The 12,018-nt window shown below is 36.6% G+C and overlaps 1 protein-coding gene across 4 annotated transcripts in view; it reads left to right on the top strand.

Annotated features, from left to right (window-relative positions):
• The window catches only part of LOC149775373 (uncharacterized), a 222,416-nt gene that overhangs the window by 168,356 nt on the left and 42,042 nt on the right, over positions 1–12,018 (top strand). For all 4 annotated transcript variants that reach the window (XM_089943284.1, XM_089943282.1, XM_089943281.1 and 1 more), the window contains 2 exons: positions 2,837–3,001; positions 9,517–11,086. In XM_089943284.1, coding sequence (XP_089799410.1) covers positions 2,837–3,001; positions 9,517–11,086 — 1,735 coding nt within the window. The remainder of the gene's footprint in view (positions 1–2,836; positions 3,002–9,516; positions 11,087–12,018) is intronic.

The following is a 12,018-nucleotide window of genomic DNA, read 5'->3' as shown; positions in this document are numbered from 1 at the left end:
ATGAGGGGGTATGTTAATTGCATCCAATGAAATTGCTCGAGATAGCTTCTAGATACACTTTGTAAGTCACCATTTCTTATGATAGTTGGCCATACTGTGCTGTTCAGAACAAGCTTTTTGAATAGATGAATTGAATAATTGGATTGGTCAGAAGTAAGCTATTTTGACTGACTTGGCAATCCACACTTACCGTATATACTTGTATATAAGCTGAATAATTTAGGGAAAAAATAAAGCCTGGAAGAAGAGGAATCAGCTTATCCGTGGGCCAATGTCTAAACTTGACAGTTTTTAGGTCTTTTAGTTGACTACTATAATGGCTGTAAATCTTGGGACATGAAAAGATAATTTTTTCCATGTCCTAAGACTTAGACATGTAGAAAAAAAACTTTTGGTGACCCGACAATTATTAAACTGTTATAAGGTACTATGATTGATTTTGTTATTATATTGCATGTTCATATTTTCTGATTTCTCCAACAAGAAATTAAATAAATGTAAATACAGACTTCATAATTCGTGGGCCAGTTGAGTTTATCCAGCAAACCAGGCTGAACTATAATGTACAGTACTTTGGTTTTGACCAAATTGCATTCTTCCAGATAACATTTCAGATAGTCCTTCATAGCTGTTTCATTTACATCAAATCACCGGCTCACAAGTTACTCATTTTTAATGATATAATTGATCCTACAAATTGAGGTAGTATTATAAAAAAGGTATGCGCGTTTGATTGTACCAGGCACATAACCAGCATAATTTACATGCTAAGGAGGAGTGGTAATAATAAAGGCTAAAATTCTCATATAGATCAACTAAGATTAACATCAATCAATTTTAGTTTTGTGTTTTGGCTAAACAAACATCATAACTTTCCACACAACGTAAAGCTTGAGGTTTCGGCATCTCCTATGTTGACAGTTTTCAAATTTGTCTTTCCTTTTGTGACAGCAGTACAGGTCATTTAATCATTAAAACCCTGAAACTGGCTTGTGTTAAAAAGGAATTTTGACCAGCAACTTTACCAGTACATTGATGGGTAATTGTCTTGTATTCCATAATATTAGCATGCATTAACGTAGTTTTGTAAAACGAGGTGTAAGGCATACCTATGAACTTTTCAAAAGCCTAGTAGGGAGACTGAATAAAAAAAATGATTGGGGCCTAAAATCAGGAGGTTTTTCATGGCATTTTTAAAGCCTTGTTTTCACTAAATACTGATCAATCTTCCTGGTCCAGTGTATGTGCAATTTGCAAAAAGGTTCTCCATTTTTCCCTGTGATGCACCCTATTTTCCCCCCAGGATGTGCCCTATTTTCATATTCTTGTGAGCTGTGGCCAAACTGCACAATAGCTAAAGATTAGTCTTAAATAAACAAGCAAGAAAGCCAGCATGACTAATTTAAAAGTTAAACCTTATCGATGCAACTATTCTGTTAAAACAACATGTATTCTGAATTAGTTTTTTGAGGACATATTTGCTGTGTGGTATGTATTTTCTTTCCTGCTTCTAATTTAATTATGGTAATTAATATTGGTATATACGGTATAAAAATGTCAGGTGTTCATGTGTGTAAGTTTCTTTCTTGGGAATGGCGCTATAGCTTATGGAGTTACAGCATTTGTAGTGATCATTCTTGGGATTGAAATTAATTGTGGATGATTTTATTGTTGTTGTTGATTTTTTTGTTCTGTTTTTTTTTTGTTTGGTTTTTATATTGTTGTAGAGGTAACAAAAATCATTAATTTACATAAATAATGTTTAAACTTAACATTTTATTTAATGAGGAAGCGGCTTCTTTCTAGTAAAGTAATTGTTTCGTCACAGCAATAATTCACAGGTGATACAACAGAACATGTAGGACTTTTCTTGTTTAGAAGAAATGACAGCCGAAGACATAATGTAATAATCAGGAGTTCTCTACAAAAATCGGAAGATATTATGAAATTGGGATCCGAAAAAATCGGGAGTTTTTTTTGTTCTGCCAGTGTGAAAATTGACAGTTATGATGTAAGGTCACTTACATCAAAGCAAACTACAACTCGGCTTGCATGGTATTAGCAAAAGTTTTTGAAGCATTATTTCTGAAACTTCATTATTGTATTTTGGAGATATCATTAAAGTTTAGCGCAACTCCAGCATGTAATGAAACCTGCAATGTACATGCGGTGGCGCCATTATGTAAATATGTTCATTAGCCTTACTGCGACCATTGAATCAAACCATATTGTTGTTTATTGTGTTGTCATGCTGGGATTACGTTTTAATGAGTTAGGCTTTTACTATTTCAAAGCAAAGTAAAAACGTAATTACCAGTGCAGTGATATAAAATGTCCAGTGCAATAATGCGTAAACAAACAATAATCTAGTCAAAAGGGAGAGGTAGTGTTACATCAGGTCGTGATCGCTAAATTCTTGTCATCGTTCGATCAAATTATACACAAAGCTAAATTAGGCAGAAACAATAAGAAGACTGAAAATTAATCAAATTACTTTTCAAACAAGTTGATACCATTTCTTTTTAATAATCATGCACACCAACCTTGAGATAAGTATACATGTAATTTTTTCAATACAGGTTTGCCTAAATAAATGCATTTAGAACTTACCTCGTGCATATTGAGATGTCTCGGAGTTGAGGGTCGTCTTATACATGGGTCAAACACTTTTTAGATTCTATTACTGTTCAGTTTGGGGGTCAGCTTATATGCAGACAGGTTCATACATGAGTATATAGGGTAAATGCCCATCGTATGCAAAAGATTTGTAAGAAGATTTAAGTGCCATAGAAACCATGGCTTGTAAAAATGTGACCCAATCTTATTTGTTACCCAGGTCCTAGGAACTTATCTCCTCAGCCCCAGATGAACACATTTCAAGCAGCCGATAAGAAGCTTTCCAAAGCCACATGTGTGCGGGATCTTATTCACACTGCTATTGAGAGAAACCTCAGTCAAAACAATGACAGACCAACTGAAGCTGCACCTGAACAACGTCAGCGTATGTATAAATTCTAAACCATTAGAAATTGCCTTCTCTCTAAAAGAGGTCAGAAGTGGTCGAAAATATTCCATAATAATGTATCATAATTTATATATATGTATATTAACCTCATTGATAAAGTATTTTACTTAATGAAATAAAAGATGGATCAACAAATAGGGAGTCTCAAATCATTGAAATTAAGTCATCTTGCATGAATGGGAAGAGTGAAAAAAGTTTGGTTGACCACCAATCCCAATGAACCATGGAGATTATATTGTCAAAATTTGACTATGCAAAGAGTAGTAAACACGTACAGTATAATGACAGAGCATGTCCTGACACTTATTACACATACATGTGCTAGGTGTTTTGTATTGCCTGCATCAGCATGAAGAAATTGATGTGTAAAGCATCATTGGCATCACCAACAATATTAAATTTTTATAATTCAGATAAAGGAGAACATCACATACATATACAGGTCAGACACTGGTTCCCACAGAAATATTGTTAGGGCCCCACTGGACAGAGTTATTGGAGCCCTATAGTAATCTTATTGTTCTTCTGTCTGTTGATCTGTCATTCTGTCTTTCTGTCTTTCTGTCTAGTCCATCCATCATTCTGCCCTTCCATATAGTCCATTCATCATCAGTTTGATAACTTGACTGGGTATTGTTAGATTTTAATGAGATTTCCTTGGTATGATGAGGGCTTGAATAAATCCAGTTTCTAGTAGTGTACAAATCATTTACAGATAATTTTGGTGAATTATGGCCCCTGATTTTCCATCCTTTGTACATTGATTTCAGCAGCATAACTTTGCTAAGCATTTCTGTGATTTATAAGACCTTAAATTATTTTTATTTCTAGTATTATATGACATTTACAAGAGTTACTTCCATTTGATAAGTGTTTAAATAAGATGAATTTCCAACACTTCACCACATCATTTGGAGAAAAAAAATTCTGCAGGGTGCATGTTTTGTTAACTATCCCAGCATTTTAATCCTGCAATTATTAAAGGTTTTGTGCAGTTCTTTAGTGGCATTGTATAGTAATCATTGTGCTGCAGTTCTTTTAGACAATCCAAATTCTGTAATACAAGTGATTTTATTTGATGAGTACAAGATTAGTCTTGCCTGTTTCAGCATATAAGGTTAAACATGTATCATTTTCTGTAGGTCATGGTGGCATTATCGCCAGCTTTAACATTTGGCATTTTTGTTTTACATTCTTAAAAAGTCATAGATAGGGTGGGTTTATTATAGCGGGGTTCTCAGAGAAGACAGTTTTACAAGAAGACAGTTTTACAAGGAACTATCATATTTTTTTGGGGGGGTGGGACCAGTAGCTGTAAATAGTAATGGGGGGACCAGTAGCTGTAAATAGTAATGTGGGGGAGACCAGTAGCTGTAAATAGTAATGGGGGGGACCAGTAGCTGTAAATAGTAAGCACTTTGGCAGCCATGTGTTTGTTCATCCATTAACTCCATCCATCTATCCATCCATGCATCCATCCATCCATCCACACTATAGATTTAACCTCGGTACAAAGGCCACTTGAGTTTATGGTATGGTCCTGTATCAGTCATTTGTTGTGTTGTCTGTCATCAGTCTGTTCATCGGCAATTGCATGTTACCACTCAGGAGTCAACATTTCTGACCAGTTTTAATCAAACTTTGAATACATAATTTTTTATATCATCAGAATCTCACAAGAGTTAAATAATGAGATCAACATGTATTATTGAGATCTTTCCTCTGATTGGCTGAGCTTGTTACTACTTTGTAGTCCATATTTCTAATTAGATTTTCATCAAACTAGAATTAGTGCTTGTATCTTCTGGTGCTCAGAAAAGTTGACTAAAGAGTAAGTTCTGTGCATTTTAGTAAGGTGATCTTGCATCCAATTAGCTGAGCTTGTTAGACCCGCTGGAGTTTGTATTTCTGATTTAGTTTTAATTAAACTTGGAACACTAGTATACACTTGTAACATAAAGATCTTGAACAAATTCATTAATTAGGCAGGTCCTCACAGTCATCTTTCATCTGATTGGCTGGGCTTGTTATGTGACAGCAGATCAAGATCTTTGTTGTTTGTAGTTTGACTTATAAGTAGGTATAGACAGTATTTTGACTTTGAAGTGGGCATAGACAGTAGTTTGACTTATAAGTGAGTATAGACAGTATTTCGACTTATAAGTGGGTATAGACATTATTTCAACTTAATAAGTGGGTATAGACAGTATTTTGACTTTTAAGTGGGTATAGACATTATTTCGACTTATAAGTGGGTATAGACTATATTTCGACTTATAACTGGGTATAGACAGTAGTTTGACTTATTAGTGGGTATAGACAGTATTTTGACTTAATAAGTGGGTACAGACAGTTGTTTGACTTATAAGTGGGTATAGATAGTAGTTTGACTTATAAGTGGGTATAGACAGTATTTTGACTTAATAAGTGGGTATAGACAGTAGTTTGACTTAAGTGGGTATAGACAGTAGTTTGACTTATAAGTGGGTATAGACAGTAGCTTGACTTATTAGTGAGTATAGACAGTAACTTATAAGTGGGTATAGACATTATTTCGACTTATAAGTGAGTATAGACAGTATTTCGACTTATCAGTGGGTATAGACAGTAGTTTGACTTATTAGTGGGTATAGACAGTATTTCGACTTAATAAGTGGGTATAGACAGTAGTTTGACTTATAAGTGGGTATAGACAGTAGTTTGACTTATAAGTGGGTATAGACAGTAGCTTGACTTAGTGGGTATAGACAGTATTTCGACTTAATAAGTGGGTATAGACAGTAGTTTGACTTATAAGTGGGTATAGACTAGTATGACTTATAAGTGGGTATAGACTATTTCGACTTATAAGTGGGTATAGACAGTAGTTTGACTTATTAGTGGGTATAGATAGTATTTCGACTTAATAAGTGGGTACAGACAGTAGTTTGACTTATAAGTGGGTATAGATAGTAGTTTGACTTATAAGTGGGTATAGACAGTATTTCGACTTAATAAGTGGGTATAGACAGTAGTTTGACTTATTAGTGGGTATAGATAGTATTTCGACTTAATAAGTGGGTACAGACAGTAGTTTGACTTATAAGTGGGTATAGATAGTAGTTTGACGTATAAGTGGGTATAGACTATATTTCGACTTATCACTGGGTATAGACATTATTTCGACTTATAAGTGGGTATAGACAGTATTTTGACTTATAAGTGGGTATAGACTATATTTCGACTTATAAGTGGGTATAGACAGTAGTTTGACTTAATAGTGGGTATAGATAGTATTTCGACTTAATAAGTGGGTACAGACAGTAGTTTGACTTATAAGTGGGTATAGATAGTAGTTTGACTTATAAGTTGGTATAGACAGTATTTCGACTTAATAAGTGGGTATAGACAGTAGTTCGACTTAATAAGTGGGTATAGACAGTAGTTTGACTTATAAGTGGGTATAGACAGTAGCTTGACTTATAAGTGGGTATAGACAGTATTTCGACTTATCAGTGGGTATAGACAGTAGTTTGACTTATTAGTGAGTATAGACAGTATTTTGACTTAATAAGTGGGTATAGACAGTAGTTTGACTTATAAGTGGGTATAGACAGTAGTTTGACTTATAAGTGGGTATAGACAGTAGCTTGACTTAGTGGGTATAGACAGTATTTCGACTTAATAAGTGGGTATAGACAGTAGTTTGACTTATTAGTGGGTATAGATAGTATTTCGACTTAATAAGTGGGTACAGACAGTAGTTTGACTTATAAGTGGGTATAGATAGTAGTTTGACTTATAAGTGGGTATAGACAGTATTTCGACTTAATAAGTGGGTATAGACAGTAGTTTGACTTATTAGTGGGTATAGATAGTATTTCGACTTAATAAGTGGGTACAGACAGTAGTTTGACTTATAAGTGGGTATAGATAGTAGTTTGACTTATAAGTGGGTATAGACAGTATTTCGACTTAATAAGTGGGTATAGACAGTAGTTTGACTTATTAGTGGGTATAGATAGTATTTCGACTTAATAAGTGGGTACAGACAGTAGTTTGACTTATAAGTGGGTATAGATAGTAGTTTGACTTATAAGTGGGTATAGACAGTATTTCGACTTAATAAGTGGGTATAGACAGTAGTTTGACTTAATAAGTGGGTATAGACAGTAGTTTGACTTATAAGTGGGTATAGACAGTAGCTTGAGTTATAAGTGGGTATAGACAGTATTTTGACTTATAAGTGGGTATAGACTATATTTCGACTTATCACTGGGTATAGACATTATTTCGACTTATAAGTGGGTATAGACAGTATTTTGACTTATAAGTGGGTATAGACTATATTTCGACTTATAAGTGGGTATAGACAGTAGTTTGACTTAATAGTGGGTATAGATAGTATTTCGACTTATTAAGTGGGTACAGACATTAGTTTGACTTATAAGTGGGTATAGATAGTAGTTTGACTTATAAGTTGGTATAGACAGTATTTCGACTTAATAAGTGGGTATAGACAGTAGTTCGACTTAATAAGTGGGTATAGACAGTAGTTTGACTTATAAGTGGGTATAGACAGTAGCTTGACTTATAAGTGGGTATAGACAGTATTTCGACTTATCAGTGGGTATAGACAGTAGTTTGACTTATTAGTGAGTATAGACAGTATTTCGACTTAATAAGTGGGTATAGACAGTAGTTTGACTTATAAGTGGGTATAGACAGTAGTTTGACTTATAAGTGGGTATAGACAGTAGCTTGACTTAGTGGGTATAGACAGTATTTCGACTTAATAAGTGGGTATAGACAGTAGTTTGACTTATAAGTGGGTATAGACAGTAGCTTGACTTATAAGTGGGTATAGACAGTATTTCGACTTATCAGTGGGTATAGACAGTAGTTTGACTTATAAGTGGGTATAGACTATTTCGACTTATAAGTGGGTATAGACAGTAGTTTGACTTATAAGTGGGTATAGACAGTATTTCGACTTATAAGTGGGTATAGACAGTATTTCTGGTGAGATGTATTAGTTTAATAAGAGGCTCAGATGATCACGATCTCTAGTGAGCTTTATTATGAGCAAGATTTGTGTATTTTAATAAAGTTCAGCACTTCAATGTATATTCTACGTAAATAATTTCTTTTTTAACATTTTCCTTTCACCAGATGAAAGCAACATGAGTAACTCTTGATTTTGACTATTGGGAAAAATGGCTTGGTATTACACAGAGCACTTCCCCATGCATATAAAATGCAAACCAGATTTTTTAAAAATTTTGAATACAAAATACATACATTTCTGTATAACAGTTTATAAATAAAATTGCAAAATAGTTCAACTCAGACATTGAAATTAAATGAGGGAAAAGAATAAAATAGAAATATAGCAAGTAACAAAGTTGATAAAATAAATAGCTGTTACATTAAATTAAAAACCATTGAATCATTACATCTTGAGTATCTATTATAAGAATGTATTGCAAGTGGCGAGTGAATAAAGAGAACTGAGGAATTACATGATTAGAAGATTGATGGTAGAGACAGTGTAAAACTACTGTTAACATGAATGCATCCGAATTTCTTTACATTTATTGATATTTGTTTGCCAGTAAATGGGTTTGTTTTGGTGGTGCATTTTTTTAATGTTGATTTTCCTCCAATAGGACAATTTTCTCATTTAAAAAGGTCTAAATTTAAATATTTTATTTGCAGATAATTATTTCTAAATGGAGAAAACAGCCCATGAATAATAATTTAAATTCCTTTGACAGCCATTTGGCTCTGTAGTCCACTAAGTAAGGCTTCATCTGCACACTCATCTTTTAAAGAAGCTTGACTGACTTAGATAATGAGCAAGATGCACATTATATCTGCTTTATCTTTGGAATTTATATTCCATTTTAGTTAAATGACTAATCTCAATATAATACATAGTCATGGAGATAGTTTGCATAGGTTTTGTTCTTAAAAAACTACACGAGTTTGCTTAATGAAATGGTCATATGTTAAGTCTTCTAATCCTTCTAAGCAATATCAGACCCACTTGAGCCTCATGTTGATGAGGTTAGTTTCTCAAGCACACTTGACCACAGATTCATGTTACTTGGTATTGTTGTTGTTGTAGGGTTTAACGCCATTTTTCAGCACATGATAGGCTATATATGGTGGCCAGTATTAATGGTGGAGGAAGAACCCAGGAAAATCCCGGAAAGAACCACCGACCCATGAGAAGCTACTGGCAAGCTTTCTCACATGCCCACATGAGCCGAATCCAAGACTCGAACCCACACAGACAGAGGTGAGATGGCAGTGATCTGTAACGGAGAGCACTTTAGACCACTTGGCCACTCGGGGCCCCCTTGTTACTTGGTATGTGGATACATACTGAACTTACAACACCAGTTTACCAAAAGCTTGTGGGTGGGTTCAGCATGTAGGTAATGACCAGCATCTTTGTTTGAGAAATACCAATTATTATCTATGGACATTTTGATACTATATTTTAGGTGCTGGTACTTCAGAGACTTTATACTCAGGACGATCAGGCGGACCTGTATCCTCACAGTTTTTACCACAAGATCTGCGGAAAAGAGAGCCATCCCATGCCTCTCCTTATCCTGCAGATTACCAGAGAGGCTCACCATACCTGACAGGAACACGGGGACCTGAGGCTCGGGATCTTGCCGTTAGCAGACCAAATCAAGAGTATGAAGTGCAGGATCTGTCACGTAGATCTCAGGATCTAGATAAAGGTCCACATGGATACAAGGGAGATCCCAGAGATTTCCATAGTCAGCCCAAATCTGGTGACTCATTTACCAGACAGATGGAAGAGGCACAGAACATGAGCAAAATGGGAACAATTGTGACCCCTCCCCCAGCTCACTCCCATAGACCTACTTTGTATGGTACAGGTGATGCATTGGCTTTAAAGAGTCGCACCCCAGAAGGGCATGACAAACAAATGCACATATATTCTGGAACAGGAGATCGACAGTCCCCGGCAATAAGAGTCAGCACTCCATCCACTTCCCCATACAGTATAATGACACAAGGGGATCCACAGTCACGGCAGCTTGGCCCCAAGGTTGGGATACCTGGCCCTCCACCCCTGATAAGCAGAGGCTCATCACCCAAACATTCTAGGTCACCACCTGGAGGACCCCATTTACCTCCTCCATCAGGATCCATCACTCATGGAACACCAGTGAGTCATCCTTCCACAACATCAGCACCATCATCTATAGCTAGACAAGCATATGAATCAACACATGGCCCTCGACTCCAATTTCATGGTTCTATCACCCAGGGAACCCCAGTGAGGGATGCACATGGGGCAGGAAGAGGTCTACAGATGAGCCCTGAAGGGATGGCTGTGAGAGTGCCCTATATGAGAATGCTGGAGCCTGGTCAGATTCCCCCTGGAGGGCATGCACAGATGTATGAGCAGCAGATATTGGCAGAGCAAAAGAGAATAGCTGAACAGCAACATCAGCAGCTACGCATATCTCAAGCAACATCTGTTTCTGGCCCATCAGGGCACTATTCCCAGTACGCATACAACCCAGCTGAGTCCTACAGCAACAGTAGCACCAAGCAGACCATAATTAATGACTTTGTCACTGCCAGACAAATGAGGATTCAGACCTCACCCACAGAAAAAGACCAACGAAACTCTCCAAGAGGAAAAGAAATGGGGGCTACTCCAACACAGAAGGTGTACCCACCACAGGTTGCGGATCCTAGATTGGTTCACACCATGCACCCATCATTTGTCACATCCTCTGGGATGGTGCTTGGACAGAACCAAATGGTACAGCAGGGAGACAGCAGAATGATCGGCAGTAGCAGGGTATCCCCACGCCCCTCCCAGCCACACAACACCACATCCCCAAGGGATGAGAAGAACTCTTGGATGATGGGTCCTAGAGCATCACTTGCCCAAAGTTCTGGCATTCACTCACACATGGACCTCGGGCGCTCATACCAAGTTCCAACATCTCGTCCCAGCATTACTGAAGGAACTGGCAGGCCTTCTGTCATTACAGATACACCACCAACAAGCAGTGATGACAGGTAAGTTGAAACTTTTGCATTATTAACGTCTCTAAGTATACATCAGTGATCTCAAAATCCTTTTTTCAGTGTTAAATTAAGTTGATCTATCAAGACAACAAAGTTATAAATGCTCCCAGTTTAGAGTATCCAAGAAGTCCAGTGCTTCTGTGAGCAATTTGGTATTATGATAATCAGTACTAGTGAACTTTATATATAATGTTTGCATGAATTTGATCAACTTATCATGAAACTAGTGTAAGTTATATACTGTATATACCCGCTTATAAATCTGGTCCATTTGCAAACAATGGAGACCCTGACTTGCCAGTGCATTATGAATGGCAGATCTGGGTTTATGCAGTTTGTATTTGGACCTGACATATAGGCAAGCTTAAATACCACATATGCTTGCTTAAAAGATGGGTACAACTGCAAACTGCACAGACCCAGATCTGCTGTCACATAAAGCACTGGTATGTGTGGGTCTGTGCATTTTGTTAGGAGTAATGCATTATGCTACAGCAGATCAGGATCTTTTTTTTTTTTTTTTTGCAGTTTGACTTGACTTAAAAGCAAGTATATATGACAGTAGGTCTAATTCAAGACAATACAATGACCCAAAAACTTTTTTTTTACAACTCTTATGCTAAGACTAAAATGTATTTACTACAAAAGTTTCCTTTCCCTATGGGCTGAGGAATGTACAGTAGTCCCAATGCTTATATCATAAGGGCAACAAAATGGAGGCCACAGCAAGAGTGGTTCAGCAGTTGGCATGCCAGGCTCATGACCAAAAGGATGCAGGTTCTGATCTTACCTTTGGATCAGTCAGGGTTGACTGACATGGTGTGACCTTGGGCAAGGCACTTTACTCAAGTTTTCTCAGTGCTAAATAACCTACTTGTGTTGCTGTGTCATGAAGCACCAAGCCAATCAGTTGCATGAGAATT

Source organism: Sinohyriopsis cumingii, chromosome 19, assembly GCF_028554795.1.
Source record: "Sinohyriopsis cumingii isolate HCF-2022 chromosome 19, ASM2855479v2, whole genome shotgun sequence".
NCBI classification, from domain to species: Eukaryota; Metazoa; Mollusca; class Bivalvia; order Unionida; family Unionidae; genus Sinohyriopsis; species Sinohyriopsis cumingii.
The sequence above is the reverse complement of the archived record's forward strand: the minus strand, read 5'-3'. Positions and strand labels throughout refer to the sequence as shown.